The following is a 21,865-nucleotide window of genomic DNA, read 5'->3' on the forward strand; positions in this document are numbered from 1 at the left end:
CTGTGATCGTGGTTTTTGGTTTTAGAAACAATCCTCCAACAGTACCTCTGAAAGATTTCTACGCCTGCTGAAAAATGGACCTCAACACAGAGGAGAAAAAAGAGAATGGAGAAGAAAAATTCTGTTGACTGGTTTTCACAAGAATGAAAGGTTGGTGAATAAGGCCCAAGGCTCTGGAAGGAATAAATATGTGAGGTAAGTGTTGAAAGGTGCTATCAGACATGTGTTGCTCCTTAGCCAGCAAATACTGGTGCTGTACAGGGTTTTACATCAAACGCCATAGAGGGCAACACATAGCATGGGGTCCCAAGGTTTGGGTCATATTGTCCCTGAGCTGACATATCTCCCTGCACTACCTAGTGTAAAACGAAGCAACTTCCTATGCAAATGCATATCCTGCCTCCTAGCAAGGAAGTGCTTGTACCATTTTGCAACTCAAAGACAACTCAAGCCCCACCTAGATTCCCCTCCAAAACTGAAGCGTGCACTAACAGTACAGTTCAAGTTTACTGGCTGAAAAGGACAGAACTGTATAAATGAATGAGTCACCCCAGCCTGCCTGCAAAGAACTACGTGCATTTCTTTAATTATAGGGTGCTCTCTGTTCTGCTTTGTGTTAGGCTGTTCAAAATCAGGTGACACAGGCAAGACCTGTCCTCTGGGCTAGGTGGGTGACTCAGTCTTTCAACACAAGGTCCCCGCTCTCACCACCTGCTCTGTGCCCTAGCCAGCAAGAAAGCAGATCTGCAATGTACCTGGGCCTTGGAGAATGTCATGGGGTGTGAGGTGGCGCTGTGCCACAGGCAGTGAGAAATGCTCTGTGGAAAAACCTGCATGCTCCCCTGATGCACCATAAGCCATGCTGCTTGTGCATGGGCAGGGATATCTGCTGTACGGTCCCAGGGAAGTGACTGGATGCCCAGCCCTGGCGTGTGACCTTTCACTGAGGTCTCGTCCCTCTGCATTCCAGCTGCAGGAGAGCTCTGCAAATGCTTTCCATCCATCCACTCCATTCCACCACTCTAATTTTGCTAGGGAGTAATAAAAAACAACGGACACTAATAATACGAAATTCACTCCAAGAATCCAGCCCAGACCTCCACCCTGCCAATCAAATTACCAGCTGCTGCCCTCTTAGTGCCCTGTGACGAATTAGGTCTTCCCTCACTGTTGTTCAAGGAGCTACTCAGTGCCATTATCAGGTAGGTGACATCTAGGGGACATCTCTGCACATGCCAGCTGGCCTGGCAATCACCAATGTATGAACGTTATAGTCCAAAGAAAACACTCTTGCCCTGTGGTCCTACAGGTGCAAGTGTCACGTTGCACCCCTGGGTAATGTCAGAAAAATATCTACCATCAGTACCCGTGGAGAAGCACCTCTTCCAAATTATGTATTCAGACCTGAGGAAGGACCGGGCTCAGGCTATACATGTATTTATCATCCCATCACCAAGACAGAAGCCTGTCATCCCAGGGTTAAGCCATCACCTGATCCTCCCCTCCAGGGGTACAGTCACAGGCCTCCAGCACCTGTGGGGCCTGGGACTACTTCTTGCTACTGGCCTGGGAGGGGGGAATGCTGGCAACCCCTAGCTATTATTATTTCCAGTTTTGCCTGGTATAATTCTGTTTTTTCTCAGGTTTGCCTCAGGGCCAGCAGGCACTGCAGGGCTTATGGAAATTCTGCAAAAGCAGAAGAGTCCAGCCCCTAGTTTCCAAAACCAACACTAGAAATTTACTCCCATTTTTCACTCCTGTTTTTAACAGAGACAGCAAAGAGGATGCTGTGGAAACGCTAACCGGGATCACATTTTAGGTCAAAACCCAGCTTCTTCCTGAAGTGCCGGCAATGCTTGGCACACGAATTGCAATGCCCCCGAGCGCAGGCAGCTGCCCGGGGCGAGCTGCCGGTGCCCCCGCCCGCCGGCTCCGCGCTGCCGCCGCTCACAGGGAGCGTTCCTGCTCTGTGGCGCTTCACTGGAGAGTCAAGACTTCCCCGAGCCCCGGAGCAAAGGCTCCCCGGCGGCCCCACACAGCCGGGCGCCCACCGCTCTCCCCAGCGGCCCCAGCCCTCGCTGCGCCCCGCCGCAGCTTCACCTGGAGCTGATCTGGGCTGCAGGCAGCCTGAGGGGTCCGATTAAAGCCCAACCGCCGCCTCCTCTTGCCCCTCCTCAACTCAGGGGCTGTCTCCTAGCAGCATCCTCTTCCCACGACGGCATCTGGGTCTGTTATCTCCGTTGGGAAGCAGAGAAGGTCTCCTGGACGTGTCGGTGTTCCCAGGACCGCTGGGATAACAGGGCTGATGGTGGTTTCTAACAACGGGTAGTGCCACTCCTCTGACAGGTGTCACCAGCTGAGCTGGTATAAAAGAGAGAGAGGATGTGTGCTCTCTGTGGGAAGCTGATGGTGTGCCTTCTCCTGGGTTGCTGAGGCAGACAAGCTGTTTGGCATTGACTGATTCTCTCTCCGCTAGCTTCAAATCCAGCCTAGGCAGGCAATCTTCACAATTCAAGTTAAAAAATACTTCTGCTGGCAGCGACTAGCCATGAGCTCGTCTCACCTAAACAGAGCTGAGAGCCACTTTCGAGCCTCAGAGGAGCATGAACTAGAGGCAGTGGGGAAGAAAGCTTGGGATAATCCTGTTTACAATGGCTCTCCCTCTACCTCCTTGAAGATTCGAGCCATCTACAACCCCAAGTCCATCCTGGAGAATCCCTATGAGAACTTTGAAGAGGTGGGGGATCCGCTGCCCTACCAGGAAAAGCAGAGCAAAGCTGTGGATGGGAAGACAAGTCCTTTACTCAAGTGCTGCTTCTACATCTTCAGAGGCATCCGAGGTAACGCTCTGATATCTCACTAGAAAGGATTTACTAGCCCTTGGGAAGAACAATGGTGTGGGGGCGGGGGTGGGCACGGTGTGAGTGTGGGGATGCAGAGGGTAGAAACCCCACAGTATCTGTGTAGCCCAGGAACCTGCTCAACATAGACTAGCATTGCCCCAGAGAACATCTCTGACTGACCTGGAGGGAGCATCCTCATTCCGTGTGCCTTGCTGTAGCTCCATGGTCTGTCCTGTTACCTTTGCCACAGGGCAGGAGGTACAGACAGACTTGGCAGTGTGCTCATGGTCATGCAATGAATCTGTTAGCAGAGCTTAGGTGTCCTGAATCCACAGGAGCCATCGCTCTGGTGATGAGAATATTCTGTCTTTGCATGCATTTTCTAGATGGAGTGGTACTGGCCCCTGTGTTACAGTAAATTAAGAACTGACATAAATATCCACCAGAGAAAATCTAGCACTGTCAGGACTGAAGTGCAGATGATAACAGGAATGTATCAAACAAGGCTTTGCTTGAAGACAGCTGAAAGAAAGAGGTGCTCGTTTCCAGTTTAAAAGACAAGGGGGAATGAAATATGTAGCCTTGTTCAGAGGCAATCAGAAAGCTGGGAGCAAGTTAGGTCTCCTGTAAGGATACAGCCCTAGGCAAGGGCATTTGTTGAACAGTTTCTTATAAAAGGCATAAAGTCCTAATGCTGTGAAAACAGGGAAGAAAAAGCAATAAACTATTTCTCGGGGAAACTATTATTTTCTTGCCAATGTGTCTTTCTTCCCGACTTAGAAGAAAAGCAACACCAGAGGCTCTGCTTCCTGGTCTTGCAGGAACCTTTCTCAGAGCTGTACCCTCTAACAGTACATGTGAGTGAATAACAGTATAGCTGGGTCCTGAATTGCACAGCCCCTCTGTGATCAATTCTTTCTTGTCATTGCAGTTACAGTCTAACACTATTAATTCACATGGAAGCCAGAGCTGAGGCTTTAGAGGTTTCTTCTGGCTAAGGAGCAGTGCTGGGTGGGCTTGGTGGGTAATTACAGATTGCTCAGAGGCAGTGCATCGTTTACCTGTTTTATTCTGATACCCTTTCTTCTAGGCATTGAGACTTAAAAAGGAAAAACAAATCCATACTTTAACATCAAAATTCCACCTGTGAGATGCCGGGGTTGAAATTGGAGCATGCAAATGAAAATAGCTGTCAGGACACTACAGCATTCCCTTCTTCTGTGACTGTTGCAGCAGTGTGTCCTGCCAGCAAGGGTGGTAAATAGGGTTGTAGGACAGACCGGAGCTGGGAAGATAAGATCCAAAGGCCAGTGCAGCCAGAAGAAAGGCCTCTATCAGCCTCACAGAGGTGGGGACTTCTTCCTTGAAGAATTTGTATCCTTCCTTTGCATCTTTACTAGGTGCTCATTATTTTTCATTGCCTCTCCAAATATCGCTGGTTCCCCCCTGCCCTCCCCTTCCATTTAATCACATTAGTTTCTCACACGGAAAATGGAGGTAGTAAAGATAAGTTGCTTAGCCAAGGACAGTTTGTGGTTTTTTTTGCTTGAAAACCATTCCTTGGGATTACGTATCCGTAGCTCTTCAGAGGTACTGGTGATAGTTGGCTTATTGAGTTCTTTTCTTGTCCTCATCAGCTACTGGGCTGGACTACCAGTGAGTAGCTGCTGCTTCTAGTGCCACTGCTCAGGACTGTTCCCTCTCTAAACTTTGTCCAGGCAACTCTGGTTCCTCTGGTTCCTGCCTACCTCCTGTTCATGGCCAGCCTACAGACTGACTTTGCTGGGTATCTGGATGGCACGGTGGCTGGTGAGGGGCACCCAGCTTCCCACTGCCTTTGGAAGGCTCTCCCCGAGGCGGTGAGCTAGTCGCTCACCTGGGTCACAAGTCTGGTTTAAAAGCAGCCACAAATTCCATTGATTGCCTGTTTTCTAGATTCTGAGGTTTTTTCTCTGCTCTGCCTTGTGAGTGCTGGACAGCATGCAAGATGCCATAAGGAAGCCTGGATGTCTTCTAGTCTTGAGTATCCTTCTACTCCAAACGTCATGTCCAAACCAGGTGCATCCCCAAGGGAGTAGGTGGTGCCACAGGAGACACAGATGGGGACATGCTTCGTGTATGAGGTGCTATATTTCCATGGCAAGTTTCCTAAAGAAACAGCTGAAACCAAACCTCGACTGGTATAGTTTTACAATTACTGGATGCAATCTGAAAGGGTAGTGGGCCAGCCTCATGGTCCTCCAGGTATAATTTTGGGCAAGTCTCTGAACCAAGTTTTCAAGGATATTTGAGTGTCCCTGAATTAAGGTGTTCCCAAGTACACTTCCACTCCCAAAGCAAAGAAAGTCTGTGCTTCTGTTCCCAACATGTGGATAGCAGGTGTTCCCTGCCTCATGGAAAAACAAATAAACCTGTTAAAAGATTTGGTGTAGTCATCTAGAGATGAAGGGGGTCATTTAAAAGTGACCTGAACAGATGGGTGGTTGTTGCGCCCTGTTTTTCTCCATTGTGGAGATTCCTGTAGATCACATGCTACTCTCTCCTGCACACGAGTTAATCCAGATCTCCTCCAGGTTCTCACTTCCGCTGCTGGCCTGGCATGTCCAGATCAGGCATGTCCAGGTTTGTCTGTCCAGGAGTGAGGGTGGATGTTGCAACAGGCACTATGGTAGCTGAAGGTACAAAAAGCTCTCTAATCTGTTGAGACGCCAAAGAGCTATTGAAAGGACGGGAGTAAATGCGTGCAGACCACTATACCACTTTTGCTTGCTCCAAAGAAAAAGGCCCTTTGTCCTCTGCCAGAGATGACTTCAAATGTGTGGCCTTTGATCAGCTTTGATCCTGACTTGCAGGAAGATGATTGTTGCGTACAACTGGGGATGGGTGTCAGGGCTGAGCTCTCTAGGAGCTGCAGAAAGCAGCAAGACTATGGGTATTATTGACATGGCTTCCATCACTAGGCTTTCAAGTGGAAGTTCTTATGCCTTTCACTTCAGGAGCATTTCAGAAATCACAACAGAAGGCCATTACAGCAAGAACAAACAAATACACTAATGGTGTCAGGCGGTTCATCAAACCCACAATATCAAGGCTCCTTTTAAAGGAAGTGTTTCTCTCTTTTTGATCCACCCTTCTGATGTTTAATGAGTTGCTTTCACTGTGTGAAGAAATTGGATCACTAGCTGGTGCAATTGGCATAACTGTATTGAAGTCAGCAGAGCTCCATTGATAGACATCCTGAAGATAATTTGGCTCTAAATTTTATCCTGAAAATATTGAGTTGGGTTATTTGATTGAGTCTTATGACCTACAAGAAATCTGCAAGAGTTTTTAGGTAAGCAAGGAACAAATATTTGGGGCCTGATGGTTCAAGATACACTGAAAGGACTAACATCAGATGCAGTTCTGCTATGGAAGTTCTATCAGAAGGTCAGCTGTTGGCACATGGATGACTGAGATGAAATTTTCTGTTTTCAAGAGTACTTGTGACAAAGATTGAATTTCTGCAAAAAGTAAGCTGAAAAACAGGCAGGAAAATAATCAGTCCAAGCAGGAAACGAGAGAGTGATTTAGCAAAATAAGCCAATATATTTCCATTTCAGTCAGCCCCAAATCTTTTGTTCGTGCTGGAATGGTTCTTTTCAGGGGTTATTTAACACACTTTTACAGCTCTTAGTCGAGTTTTGAAAAGAAAACCGGTTTTGCTTTGAAAAGTGACAAAAATCCAACTCCCAAGAGCCTTCTTTGGGAAAGGGACTTCAGCGCCTTGCATGGTCTTTGAGAATGGTCTTCAAAACTCTCCAATTTCTTCTTTACACTCAACAGGTCTGTGGGGCACTACGCTGACTGAGAACACAGCTGAAAACAGAGAGCTTTATGTGAAGACCACACTGCGAGAGCTGCTAGTCTATATAGTGTTCTTGGTGGACATCTGCCTACGTAAGTAGCTGTCACATCTCATCGGTGTCTTTTCTGTGTGCAGCGTGAGGGGAATAATATGAGGTTTTATTATTAGACTTCCTCACTCTGTTGTAGATGTTAAATTTATTGTAGATGCACTCACTGCAGCAAGCAGGTGTGTCATTAACCTACAGAATAGCTGCTGCACACACAAGTAAAATAACTTGCTCTACACTTAATTGATATTGGTTAAGTTTAAGCAGTATTTTCTGATCCGTGTTATCAGTTCTAGCCATGGACTCCGCAGTCCTGGGAGAATCTGCTCAGGGTCTTTTCTTAGTTTCACAGCGAATGTTCAAACCCCAGAGAGCAGCTCTAGAAACTTCCTGGGATTAAAGACACAGGGTTCAGAGAGATTTTTCCCCTCAGGGACTGGAGGAGTGGCTGAGGTGATAAAGCAGATGGCAACTCACACTATTGTTCTTGGGTGGATTTAATGCGTCCCTGTGCTGAATGCTAATGGGCTTTGTTCGGGTAGAACAATGGCTGTTTGTTTTTTGGGAAGGTTAATTCATTATCACAAATGAGCACCTGTGGCATGGGACAGTGAAGAGGATTATATTTCATGGACCCTATGGCAGGAGAGATAGACAGACAATACCAACCAGAGTTACTATCACACTGGCCCAGGGAGACAGTGCTTCAGCCACTCTTCCTAAAGAACAAAGATATGGACACAGACATACATGTGGTTGCACACTGACTCATCCAGAAGTGGTGGTGTTGGGGTCTTGAATGTCAGCTGCTTTATTTTCATGGTGCCCTTTCAACAGTAGGACATGTTCTTAGTGATCACCATGATGGACGCTTTTCTGCAGGAAGGAGCACGGGAGAGTTGAAACAACGTGTTCAGGGAAGTTAGACTCTGCTCCTGTTTGAGGTTTCTTGGTAGTGGAACTTTCCACTGGGAAAAGGGGTCGTCTCTATACCTTTACGGATTCAGATCAGAACTTCAAAATAGAGATCATGGACTTTGTTCTGAGAAAGAAAATTTCTCTCAGAAATCTTGTCTGACGAAAAAAAATTGTTACCCATGATGTTCAGTTGCATCATCCAATGGTCTTCTCTGGCTTTTAAACTCTGTTTAGTCTGTCAGTCTGACAGTTTAAATTCTGGAACATGCAACAGATAAGTTTGTAAATCCCTAAGAAAGCAGAAAGTAATATGATTAGAGTTCCCAAGGTTTCTTCCCTTGTGCCTTGCTTAGCTTACCTGTGATAGTACAAGCTACACAGAGAGTTAATATATACATATATTTATGTCAGGCTCCAACATTCAGGTATAAGGGAGGACCCTCCTCTTGTCTCTTCTCTTAGTGACATACGGAATGACAAGTTCCAATGCCTATTACTACACCAAAGTGATGTCTGAGCTCTTCCTGCAGACCTCTACAGATGGCCGTGTCTCCTTCCAGTCCATCAGCAGCATGGCTGACTTCTGGGTGGTGAGTACAAGTCTGGCCCAGCATGGGGAGCCCTGGAAATCTCAGCTAGACTGGGATATTCAGTTCCCTCTGAATGTGCTACTAGTGCTTTCAGCAAGGCATTTTGCTGCCACAAGCTTTTGCCAGCTACTAGCAATAGTTACAATATCATTTGCGTGCAAAATATCCACTGATTTAAAATATAATTTATCCCTCTGAGCACTGTGGCCAGGATACTGGCTAGGCTCAGTGTTGTGTGCGCCCAGAAGAGTCCAGCTAGAAACTTACCAGCTAGACAGGCAGGACATAACAAAAAGAAATTGCTGTGATGTGATGCTCATTGCACACATAGGGAGTGCCAGCCCGGAGAGGCCAAGTGACTTACTCCAGGTTTCCTTGTGGTAGAAATGGCTTTGAATCTTACAGTCCAATGTCTTCATGCTGGTGTCTTAGTAATAAGCCTATGTCCATTTTCATGGGTAATTGTGGGAACAGCATACTTAACCTGCCTGTAATTCATGCCTGGGCTGGTCTGATCTATAGATTCTTCATGAAGAAGCTGGATTAAAATTTGCACTGACTTTTATCAAAGAGAATAAAGAGGGGAAAAGATATCTAGGGTCTAACATGTTTCTGTCAAAGAACTGGTGAAGGAATAATATAAGCCACAGTGAATGTTGTTGAGATATTGCAAGCACGTGTCTCTGACAGTCAGCCAGAAATTGTTTGTCAGTTAAGTTTGTCTTTTCCTGCTGTATTAAAAAAGTAAAATGAACTATGGCACTATTGTTTTCCCCCCACTGTTTCCAGGGCACTGGCACACCCCCTTTTCATAATTCACACCTCATTCCAGGACAATTCCTTGAGACTTGTGCTCACTGAAGTGGAAGGGGCAAAGAGGGTTGCAGGGCCCTTGTCTCTTCACCAACCCAACAAGGTGCAGCAGCCATATTACAGGCCTGTGAGAAGCCAACGACGACCCTGCTGCCCAGCATTTCTCCTCCACCCTGTGGCTCCACCAGCTCTGGTCTTTTCCCTCCTTAGGATACATTCAACAAGCTTCTACTACTTTCCATCTTGGGGAGTAGAGAGGGGTGGGTCAGGTCTTACTATCTCAAGCTCAGGCCAACAGAATTCCTCTGATATGTGGGCTATGAAGAAGTTGTTCTCCTCTCCCTCTCTTGCAGTATGCACAAGGCCCTCTTCTGGATAATCTTTACTGGACAAAGTGGTACAACAACGAGTCCCTAGCAGCGCACAGCACCCAGTCATACATCTATTACGAGAACGTGCTGTTGGGTGTCCCACGCATGCGACAACTGAAGGTGAAGAACAATTCCTGTGTGGTCCATGATGACTTCAAGGAGGAAATCTCAGGCTGCTATGATGTTTACTCAGAAGACAAGGAGGAAAGGGTCTCTTTTGGACTCATCAATGGAACGGCGTAAGTACATCTTCTGCTGTTCAGGATTAGAAAATCTGTGATTTCTTTTCTCTTTTTTTTTTTTTTAGTTGCCCCAAATTAGTCTCTTCTAATTAAAATAAGACCAGCTGAGCCACGGGATACCAGGGTTGAGTTTTTCACATAAGGCTGGAAGTGCCCTTGCAGTCAGCAGCAGCAAGTCCTTTTAGTCTATCAATAAGGCCAAGTGTCTCTTTGAGGAAAAGCACAACAGAGGGAGTGGCAGAGTGGGACCTGTTGGGACAGCCATGAAAAATCCAGTGGAGAATGAGGTAGAGATTGTTGTCTGTTTTTAAGAGGGTGAGGATAGATAGAGACGTTTGGGACCAGATCTATCAAATGGATGATGCTGTCTGCTTCCCTCCTGGATTTCAGGAGCCAGAGAGAAGAGAGTGCCTCTCTTTCATCTTGAAAACCTGTGTCTCTATAATAATGTGAAGTAGCTGCAGTTTAATAATTCTTTGCTTGCTGTATGAGCCCTGGTCTGTGAATGAGAAGCTATTGTTCATAAGGAAATATGAGTGCAAGCGTGTTCTACGCAGAGGGCTGTGTGCAACATGGTAGAAGGCAATACAGCAATCCCAGGAGTAACCTCCATGCAAACAAGACTGTGGCATAGCCAATGAACCTGCAGAATTTTCCCTCCTTAGTATCGCAAGTCGTGTTGTGTCACTGCTGGGAAGCACTAGATCAGAAATCTATCAATAATGAAGAACTGATATAGGCTTAGATCTGGAATAGGAATTAAATGCCAACTATTTAATTAAAACCTGCTCTGTCCCTTGAAGATATAGTCTAATTTCTCCTGGCTACAAGCCTGGGATGGTCATGCCTTTGCTTATGGCTTTTCTGCTGCAGGTGGAGGTACCATTCTGAGGAGGAGCTGGGTGGCTCCTCTCACTGGGGAAGACTAACCAGTTACAGTGGGGGAGGATACTACATAGACCTCAAGTTGACCAGAGAAGAGAGTGCTGAAGCCCTGCAAGTCTTAAAGGAGAAGTTGTGGCTGGATCGGGGGACACGAGTTGTCTTCATTGATTTCTCTGTGTATAATGCAAATATCAATCTGTTCTGCGTTCTGAGGTAAGCCACTGAATATTCTTCTGCCTCTTGCTTCTTCCTCAAAGCCACAGTTTCTTAAAATGCAAATACTGTAATATGGTCCACCAGGGGGATAGGACTGAATGGTGTCAGTAGATGTTGCATAGATTAGTAAGAAGACGTGGTCTTCCTGACATAACCAGTCACAGTTCTCTTCACCTTTCACTGTTTCCTATCAGGGGCAGTGAAGCAGCAGAGATAAGGCTGCATAAACACATGCACAACTCTTCCACTCGTGGTTTGGTGGATAAGTCATGCTCAAGTTTGATGCCTCTCAAAATTATCTGAGAGCCTCCCTCCCGCTGTTTGTAATTATCAGAGTTTTCTTGTCCCCTTCAAGGTTAGTGGTTGAGTTTCCAGCCACTGGTGGTGCTATTCCCTCCTGGCAAATCCGGACAGTCAAGCTTATACGATATGTCAGCACGTGGGACTTCTTCATTGTTGCCTGTGAAATTGTCTTCTGTGTCTTCATCTTCTACTATGTGGTGGAGGAGATTTTGGAGCTGCGTATCCACAAACTTCAGTACTTCACCAGCATCTGGAACATCCTGGATGTAGTCGTCATTCTGGTGAGGATCCTTGCACACTTTTGGGGGGAGCAATGGCAGAGAGGTTTGAGCCAAAACAAATGAAGGAATGGGGAAACTGGTCTAGATACAAGACCTGGCACATGTTTTGCTCCAATAGCAAAATGAATTAGCAGAGTAAATGGACACATGCTCTTCTATCAGCTGTTAGGAGAAAATTCTTTCCTTAGACATGCCTGAGAGGCTGTGAAGTCAGGGCATCATTCAGTGCTTTAAGAGCTTATTTCCATGCCCCACCAGTAGACTGCAGTTCTGAAGTGTGATACTATGGAATTCTGTGACACTTTAATTTCTGCAGTAAGCATAGGCACAGTGGTCACTGCAGACTCTTCCTCTTCGCAGCTCTCCATCGTCGCTATTGGGTTTCACATCTTTCGCACCATTGAGGTGAACAGACTGTTGGGAGAGTTGCTGAAACACCCCAACACCTACGCAGACTTTGAGTTCCTGGCATTCTGGCAGACACAGTACAACAATATGAATGCAGTCAACTTATTCTTTGCCTGGATCAAGGTATTGTAGGGGATCTGGAAGGTGCCAGGCCTCCAGTCTCAGACGTCTTCCTCTAGATAGCTTGGGGGTTGACTCTTCCATCCCTCTGAGTGAATGAAGGTAACAGCTATATAACAGAGAAGGATTTTCCTCAAAGTCGTATGCTCTGTTTTGCAGTAAATCTAGACAACTTTTCAGCCTGCTTTCTGAGGCCAGTTATTTGGAGATAACAGACAGGGAGATGAGCTCAGACATTGTGGTGTAAAAGTGGTTTTAGAAAATGCTGAGTACAATATAACTTTGTCTATCCTGTACTATTTTAGTATTTTGGAGGGTAATCTGGCAAACATGTTTTCCTTTTGTGATGGCCACCCAACAACTGGAAATGACTCATCTGTTGGCATGGACTTTGCATTTCAACCAAAGCATCTTGGCATGGTGGAAACCCACACTGTACTTGAGGCTCCTCATTAGCCTCAAGACATTTGGCCTTACAGAAGTCCCTCTTTATATTTTCCTTTGACACAGGCAACAAAGTCATATGTTTATGATCCCACAGGAAGATGGTGGCACACCTGGGACAAATATACTGAACACTAAGCCACCGTTGCCCTAGCCTGGCTGTCTGCTTGGTGCTTTGGTACTATAGAGAGCCTCTTGTCTTAGTAAGCGTGCGCATATATGAGAGAGACTGACCTAGCTGATGGTTTGACCTAACTTTGTCCCTGTCCTTTCTTGCAGATATTCAAGTATATTAGCTTTAACAAAACAATGACCCAGCTCTCCTCCACACTGGCACGTTGCGCCAAGGACATCCTGGGCTTTGCCATTATGTTCTTCATTGTCTTTTTTGCCTATGCCCAGTTGGGTTACCTTCTTTTTGGGACACAAGTGGAAAACTTCAGTACCTTTGTTAAATGCATGTAAGTGTATAAGTCAGAACCATGTTTCCATCATTTCATCAAAAGAATTTTAACTGCTTTCCAATCTCTCCCCAATTGCAAATCTGAATGTCAATCAGACATGTGTTGTATCTCATTGTAGTACAGCCACAATGGTTACTCAGTCGCTCACAGTCCTCCAGCTGTGACACCTTCATGGACAAAAGTATGCAGTAAGGTAATTGAGGGTTACAGACAGATTTCTGGTTGTCTGGTGTTTATCAATAGGGACGCGAGTAGCTGATCCTACCAGACTTTGAGACTCCTTGCAGCCCTACAATTCAATGGAAATCCCCGCCTTTTCATGGGAGCGTTTAGTGAGAAGTTTCAGTTTGCTGAAGCCTAGACAGCTTTCCCTTTATGTGGAGTTGTTAGGCACACCAAGAGTACTCAACATGCAGAGTGGTTTAACGTCTTTCTGCAAAAAAGCATCATAGCTCAGTTGATAATTTAGTTTCTGTTCTGCAGGACTTTCTGTCACCTTCTGTCCTGGTTCTGGCTGGGACAGAGTTAACTTTCTTCCCAGTAGCTGGGCGGGTGCTGTGTTTTGGGTTTGGTATGAGAGGAGCGTTGATGGCCCATTGATGCTTTGGTTGTTGCTGGGTGGTGCTTGCACCGGGGACTTTTTGTTTCTCTTTTTGGCTTCCCATGCCCTGCCATGTGCAGGGCAAGCTGAGGCGAGGGGGAGCATAGCCAGGGTGGTTGACCCAGCTGGCCAATGGGGTATTCTATACCATGTGACATATCATGTTGAGTATAAAAACCAGGGGTGTGGGGGGGCTCACCCCGTTCGTGACATGTGGTCAGTGCTCGGTGAGCAGTGGCATTGTGCATCGCCTGCTTTGTATATTCTGCTATTGTTGTTGTTCTCATTGTTATTATTACCGTTCTACTTTGTTTTATTTCAATTATTAAACTGTTTTTATCTCAACCCGTGAGTTTTCCTACTTGTGCCCTCCCGATTCTCTCCCCCATCCTACCAGAGGGCGGGGTGAGCGAGTGGCTGTGTGGGGTTTATTTGCTGGCTGGGGTTAAACCACGACACCTTCTCACCTGCTGTGGGTCCTTAAAGGCGATAGAACGGTGCTGTCTGACTGTTACTGAGACCTTGGGAAATTTGTGTTTTTAAACACCAGCGGATGGTTTTAGGCCTAGTTAGGTTAAACTTCTCTGTAATTCTAGCAGTAAGAACTAAATAGCTTAAAACAAGTGTTCTGAGGTAGGCTCAGAGTGTTGTGGGTTTTTTTGGTTTGTTTGGGGTTTTTTTTCTTTTTTTTTTTGTTTGTGTTTTTTTTTTTCATAAGGAAGAGGCCCAGATAGAAGCTCCAGAGTTTTGAAATTCTCTGACTTTCAAATACACTTGCTGATCACATCGTTTCAGTGCCTGCACAACAGCTGCATGAAAACTTTTCTGTTTTTCGTCAGATAATGCACTTCAATTCAAACAAAGATTTGGAAGGAATACTTTTGTTTGTTGCTACAGGGTGTTCATAGGGAAAAGCAAAAGTAATGCATTTATCTTATCAAGACGACAGCTTTAAACACTGAAATGAAAAAGTCAGAAACTTCATATTTATGTTTATAAATATATCTAATTTTGATAAGACAGCCAGCTCTACTTCATTTCTGAAAGTTGGTAGTCATGTAATATGCTAATTTTAATACAAATTCAGCATGAAGTTTTCTAAAATATGCTGTATAATAGTCTAAATAAGATAAAGTAGACATTTTCAAAGCAAAAGAGATAAAAATAATTTCTTACTGGAAGGAGATATTTCAACATCACTGAATTGGGACAATTTAAACCAAAGAAAAGGAAGCAATGCCATATTCCTCTTCCTTAGACCTGGAAAACATTCCCAGCTCCCTAAATAGTCCAAATGCAAGGAATCTGAAATGGAGCTTTGCATTTCTCAGACAGGATTTTCAGGCTCCGGGGTCTCCAGGTCCTTTTCCCTGCATATGGTTTCACAGCCTGTGTCTGTCTTTCTGTCTGTCTTTTTTTTTGTTGTTGTTCTTTCATTTTTTTAATTGGAGGATATTTTTTTACAAGGGTCACTTCACTGATCAATTTCCAGAGAAGTCCTGCAGGTGATGTATCAAGGTGTCTGAGATGGGGGATGACCAGTGGGTGGATGAGCACCCCCAGAAGGAGGTGTGGGGGAAGTGAGTTAAGATGTCCAGCCTCAGACAGCCCTTCAGTCCGTGCGTCCGCTCAGGCAATGTGCGATGTTAAGGGAGGTACCTGCTACAGCAGCAGTTCTCAGCCTGTGTTCCACAGACCTCTGGCATCCAGGGTCCTGTCTTTAAGGGGTCTACAAGAGATAGCTGAGATGATAAGCAAACTTCTGATCAATAGACTTAAACTTGCTTCATTACAGGGGCTATGAATTGCAAAATGTTGAAGAGTACTGTCCAATACTAACATCCTCTCCACAGTCTCATGAACTCTCTTGCCAGAGAAGGCTTCAGTGAGTCAAAAGCCTTTATAAGGGAAAATTCAGGTTGTTTTTGTTTTGTTTTTGTTTTTAACTCCTGTTTAGACCAAAACACACTTTGGACAACCAGAAATTTGTGTGGAAACCATGTTTTACTTTCCAGACAGCTCATGCTCTAACCAGATCAGCTCCGTTCACCCCTGAAATACTACTCACCAGTCAGACTGAGTGACTTAGACCCTGCTCTGGCTTGTGCATGTGACCATCTGGGCTGCAGGCAGGTTCAGGGTTCACCTCAGGACTGTCTGAGGAGGTAGGATAAATGTATGTGCCTTTGTGTGACCTTGTGCTCTTCTTCTCTTCCAGCTTCACCCAGTTTCGGATCATTCTCGGTGATTTTGACTACAATTCCATTGACAATGCCAACAGGGTCCTTGGGCCTATTTACTTCGTTACCTATGTGTTCTTTGTTTTCTTTGTGCTCCTGGTAAGCAAGAAAGCCCTCCTTGCCCCTGTATTAACAGCAGTGTTTGAGAGACCCCTCCCGATAATCCCTGTGTTAGGTGCAGTGCAAATGTTTAGAGAGAAAGGAAGGTTCTGTTACGACAGCTTTTCAGTGCAAACAGACCAAAGTAAACAAAGAGCACGTCATTGCAATTGGGGATTTGATGATCAGGGAATTAAGGGCCATATTCACATCCTTTAAGGTGAAGACTAAAACTTTCCGGGAATACCACTGATGTGGCAGCTGAATTCAAGGGGATCAGTTCAGCTGCTCTGTAGCAGGCAGTGAACAAAGCACGGGGGACAGTCTCTGGCTTCCTAGGTGACAGATGCGGAGGGATGCTCATAATGACCAGGGTAAATACCCGGTGCTAGGAATCCAAATGTAACTTAAGATCTTGCCCGAGAGGCTACCAAAGATGGTATTTGAGCTGGGAACGAATGTACCTTCAGCCACTGCTTTAACTGCAAGGACCTTCTCACTGGGAAGAAAGCACTGTGCGGCTGAAGTGGGCCTTCCCTTCACCCACCTTAATTTGCCCAAGGGATATCCCATGTGGAAATAGTTGCTTTTTTAACTGAGCCCTGCACAGCTATGCCTGTCTCTTGCTGCTTCTGCTGCTGGAGTAAGCAAGATGCCTCATGCTTATTCATCTCTTTTCTTCCCCTTTCTCTAGAACATGTTTCTGGCCATCATCAATGACACCTACTCAGAAGTCAAGGAGGAGCTTTCAAGCCAGAAGGATGAGCTGCAGCTCTCAGACATCTTGAAGCAGGTGATGAATAGTGAAAACTGTTGTCCTGGTTTCGGCTGGGATAGGGTTAAATTTCTTCCTAGTGCTGTGTTTTGGATTTAGTATGAGGAGAAGGTTGATAACACACTGATGTTTTCAGTTGTTGCTAAGTGCCCTCCTAGTCCAAGGACAGCTCCCGTGCCTACTGACTGAGCTAGGTACACAAGATGGGAGGGAACATAATCAGGACAGCCAGCCCAGCTGGCCAATGGGGTATTCCATACCATGTGACATCATGCTCAGTATATGAACGGTAGGCGTGATCCAGGAAGTACCGATCGCTACTTGATTATCGGTCAGCGCGGGTGGTGAGCAATTGCATTGTGCATCACTCATTTTGTATATTCTATCATTATTTATTATCATTATTTTCCCTTTTCTGTTCTATTAAACTGTCTTTATCTCAACCCACGAGTTTTTCTCACTCTTACCCTTCCGATTCTCTCCCTGTCCCACTGGGGGGGCGGGGGGAGTGAGTGAGCGGCTGCGTGGTATTTGGCTGCCTGCCAGGTTAAACCACGACAACTGTGCTACTTTCCTGAAGTATTTTCTGGAAGTCCCTGACCTACGTGGAATTTACTAGAGAAAAACAGTGGTTGCCAACTCCAGATCCACCTTCTTGGTGCACACAGGAGTCACAGTTCCTTTCTGGGATAAATTAAGCTCCCAGATTCTTTGGCAACAGGGAGACGAGAAAGCAGGGGCTGGGGGAATTCTGTTACTTGAGCACGCCTGTAGTGTTTCTGAGAGACTTTTCTTCCCAGGACAATCTCTAGACAAAGCTCTTTCAGTCCTTGATAGAATGTACTTTGATCAATAAAATGGCAGGTCCTGTAGTTCTAAGCTGAGCATGTTACAGGGGTGCAAATCTAGTGGGTTACATCTGGATTTCCCATGGGCAAATTCCAGAAAAGGTTCTGGAAGTTCACAACTCTGTGCTGTGGGACCAATATTCTGCAAAGAATGGTATTTGAGAGGTTGTCTTAAACAGCTGATGACTGGGAGCTCAGATAAAGGGAGAGTTGGGAGGAGAAAAGCAGAGGGCAAACTTTGTCATGGAGACTCTGGCTACCATGTTGGTGTTGCTTTGAAGGCATGATCCTAGTTTAGAGGTGGGTCTCATTCAGCAATGTTGTATTTTTGCTTCTGGAAAGCTTAAAATCTCCCTGTATTACTTAGCATCTGCTCATCCATATCGCATTGTCCACTCTGCCCTATTTTTCACTGTTCTGCCTGCATGATTCCGTGTCCGTTTGCATCTTTGGTAACAGAGCTACAACCGGACGCTCATGAGGCTGAAGCTGAAGAAGGAACGGATTTCCGATGTGCAGAAAGCACTGCAGAATGGAACAAAAGAACTGGATTTTGAAGACTTCAAGAACAGCTTGAAGGAGTAAGTGAGTCAGCTTGAGGGATGCCTGCTTATCCCTTTCTCTTGGTCATACAGGTAATTTAAATTCTCTGGTTTTAAAGGCTGGGAGAGCAGTTAGCTCAGATCTGGGCAATGTAAGACTCAAAAAAAAAAAGTTATCATCTTTCCTCACATGTTTAATCTCCTGTTCTAAATGGGTTTATGTTGCTATCTCTTTCCCATTTGGGATATTTAGGTTTGTCACTGGCAGGAGGAAACAACACATTAGAGCCTAACAGTGTAATTCAGCGCCTTGAGCTTTCTCTTTCTATTCTTTTGCAGACTGGGCCATGCAGACCATGAGATCACAGCAGCCTTCTCCAGGTTCGACAAAGATGGCAACCACATCCTTGATGAAGAGGAGCAACAGCAGATGAAGCATGACCTAGAGGCGAAAAGGGTAAAAAAAGGGCAAGGAAAGAAACACTTTGTTTGGTAGAGATCACTCCAGGGTGGCCTCAGGAATCTTTGGGTTTGTGGTATAAACTAAGCAGGCAACTCAAATACAGCTCCAACTCTGCAGCTGAGTATATCACTGCCTGTGAAGCTGTGTGACTCACAGTGAAGCTGACACAGAGTTAGTATCCAACTTTGCATGAGTTTCTTTATCTATCTTCTAGGTTGCCCTGAATACAGAGATTGAAAATCTGGGGAAATCCTATGGTGACAACAACCTGGATGAGAATCTGACCTACGTGGAAGCAAGGAATAACCATGCCAATAAGGCCAGCTGGGTCTCCAAAGAAGAGTTCCAAGTGTATGTTTGTGCTGGCAGTAGTTTAATCCCTCTGCAAATGAGGGGTCTGATTCCCTGCTGCTTCCTTCCCTGATGTAACTGTTTACACTGGTGCTGAGCAGTTTCAGTAAGATCTGTCCCTTTTTATCTTGCACATGTGTAAACGAGCAGGTCAGGAGAGAACTGGGACAGTTCTTGTAGTGTAGTTTGCTTATTCCTGTAAAAGATTGGGTTAAGAAATTTTGCTTTCTGCCTCTTGAATAACCTCTGCAGCTGTCAGCCGGCCACAGGCAATATGCTGTAATGTTTCAGGTCAGAAGGTAGCCCGGATAACTGGGCCAGGGGAAGTTGATACCTTTATAGAAGGCCCTGTGGGAATAAATATCCTTGATGTATAGCCTAGTTCACCTTCATCCTCTAGGTCTGAGAATAACACTTGGCTGTTTCTTCCACAGAAGGAGCATGGGATAAATACAGCACAGAGAATCAGGAGATCCTGATTCTGCTACTGAGAAACACTGAGCAATCCACATAGGGCCATCCACAAAGGAGAGGCAGGTGCAATATTTAATAATGGGATTATATTGTGATCCAAACTGATTGGGATCCATCCTAAGCAGAATATCTGATTACAGATGAAAACATAGTGTAGCAGAGAGTTATGTCTTCAGTGGGTACGAATCAGTTCCCTGATGTGGAGCATTCACCCCTCTTTGAGGTCTGGCCCATTGTCCATAAGATTTCTGCTGCAAATCCTGCTGTTCATCACAAGAAAAAGCTTGCAAATGCTCTCCATGTCTTCCTCAGCCTCCTGCAACGTGTGCTGCAGCTGGAACAGTCCATAAACAACATTGGCTCCAAGATTGATGCAGTGGTGAACAAGCTAGATGTGCCAGAAGGCAACAAGCTGAAAAGGAAGGACCTGTTGGGCAAGCCACTGGATAATGTTAGCGAGGTTGGTAGCCCTCCACCATGCATTTGAACCAGCTTCAGGGTAGGTGACCAGCTCTGCTATGTGAACGGACCTGGTGTCACCTTTGCTTTCCCAGTCCCCATTGACACAAGACAAAAAGGTTTGGGCAGGGTGAGCATTTTGTATGATCAAGCCTTGTCTGTCCAAGCACAGTGACAAAAAGCTTCTTGCTTTCAGGTCCCACCAGTTAACCATGGTACCCTTAAACACACCTTCTAGTTCCTTTGAGGCCAAGCTCATTCCTGTGGCAGTGGATGCAATTCACTTGTCTTCAGTTTCTTTGTACCTACTTATCCTCAGATGTCAAAAAAGATCATACTGTCCTTCCCAGCAACAGCAGCTCATGACAGTGGCGTATTCTGTGATCGTAACATCTTGCCTGTAGATTATTTATCACATATGAGGTAGAAGATTGATAGCGGTGTGCCCATAGCGCCTCATTGCAGGCTTGTGACTTTTGCCAAAGGCTGCCTGTATTCAGCCAACCAGCATATTTTGGCTCTTCTGCTTTAAAGTTAAAGGCAGAAAGGCATGCGGGAGCCATGTCATTACTTCATGTCTTCTTGGCTTTTATAACAAGAATAGTCCAACAGCACACAGTGACCTAGCTCAGTCAGAAAGAAGCCTCTCTTTTGCAGAGTAGTTTTGTGATCCCTTCCCACCTGAAAGAGTAGTTTGGAGGGTCCTACTTCTCATGTGAGCATCCCTGAAAGATTATTCAAGTGTTTGCTTGCAGATTTGCTTTGCCCCGGGATTTCTGTGAATGTTCTTGCAGAGGGCGAAAAGGGATGACTGTCTAATGCTTGAATGTACATTCATCAGTGTATTGCAGCAAACAGTATACTGGAACTTTAATAGACAGGCAGGTTGTACTAATTTCTGGAAGAATGTGGGAAGATATTTAAGTATCATGCACACCTTGTCTCTCTCCTGGAGTGTTGCTAGACTTCTTGGTAGCTTGCTAACAATGCAGGTCACTCTTTCTTCTGGTTCACAGGGGGAAGAACCCAGTCAGGAAGAGAAGCTCCCCCAGAGCCTAGACCAGCTGGCTAAAGAAGAAACAGAAAGCTGGGGAATGGAATGTGTACGGCGAAACAACCTGAGTGGCAACTCTTCCCAAAATGGGGTCTACCCCATCTTGCCCAGGTCAAATGTGTCGGGATCTCAGGTGCCCAAGAACATCCAGCTGCAGTCTGATGTGCACTTCTAGCGAACAGCCCAGTGCTCCCAGTCTGCCTCCCACAATACTAAGTCACTGTCAATTGTTTCCCGGCTATTAGAAAAATCAGGACAGCTGGACACAGATACCACTGTTGCCAGGAACTGGTGATGTGAAAAATCAGAGATCCTCTCTTCCAGCGTAACGATGTGTAGTGTCACAGAGCTAGAACTTCTGGCCCCCATAGCTCTGGAGTAGGTAGAAATTTGGAACCAGGTGTTGTATTAGTTTTCTGCCTCTGAACAGGCCAACACAAAGTCTTTTATCTATCCTTTCCCAAAAAGTAGAGACCCCAGAACGCTGTGAACACTTATGTCCAGAGTGGCACATTGCACAACAAAGATGTGGTAATCATGTAAACAAAGAAGAATATAATAATTAGTGTGAGATGGAAAGGAGAAGTTCAGTTATTTGTGTCTACCTGGTTACCAGCAGTTTTGTTCTGTTATAGTTTGTTTCCAGAACACTCTGGTAACCCTCTCTGTACTTTAGATTTAGATGTTGAGAAAAGAGGATACTAACACCTTACTCTGGATAACTAAATGAGAGTTGGGAGGAGATTTGAAATATCATAAACAGAGAAGCTGTTATTACTGGTAGAGTCCGAGGTCTGAGTGTTAGGGAACAGATGTCTGGTGATATGGTTTCTAACACAGCTGTTGACACTAAGAATCTCTTTATGTTGCCTATTTTCACACTCCTTAAATTGCATTTCAAGGTACTTCACAAAACCAGCACCATATGTACAAATTTGTGACACTTCTCATTTTTGTCAAGGAAACAATTTTGTTTGCAGTTGTGGGACACAATTTCAGTTTAGGAATATTGTGAAAATGAGATGAACGTTAGTTTTTCAATCACATGCAAAATACTTCTTTTCCAGGCATTTTTCACTTTGCTGAGACTTCTCTTTCCTTGTAGTTGGTGCAGACTATTGCAGCTATTACAGGACCACTGTAAATGTATTTCAAATATCTTAAT

At 45.3% G+C, this 21,865-nt stretch overlaps 1 protein-coding gene across 1 annotated transcript; it reads left to right on the forward strand.

Moving 5' to 3' along the window:
• The first annotated feature begins 2,548 nt into the window (after window positions 1–2,548).
• Window positions 2,549–20,875, forward strand: PKD2L1 (polycystin 2 like 1, transient receptor potential cation channel). Its single transcript, XM_075155382.1, has 15 exons — window positions 2,549–2,840; window positions 6,669–6,782; window positions 8,120–8,247; window positions 9,414–9,670; window positions 10,547–10,771; window positions 11,130–11,358; window positions 11,719–11,889; window positions 12,610–12,791; window positions 15,614–15,734; window positions 16,429–16,527; window positions 17,817–17,938; window positions 18,239–18,356; window positions 18,577–18,713; window positions 19,500–19,647; window positions 20,663–20,875. Exons 1-15 carry the CDS (start codon window positions 2,549–2,551, stop codon window positions 20,873–20,875), a joined length of 2,556 nt encoding a protein of 851 aa, XP_075011483.1.
• The last annotated feature ends 990 nt before the right edge of the window (window positions 20,876–21,865 follow it).

This window comes from Calonectris borealis, chromosome 7 (genome assembly GCF_964195595.1).
Source record: "Calonectris borealis chromosome 7, bCalBor7.hap1.2, whole genome shotgun sequence".
Classification (NCBI taxonomy): domain Eukaryota; kingdom Metazoa; phylum Chordata; class Aves; order Procellariiformes; family Procellariidae; genus Calonectris; species Calonectris borealis.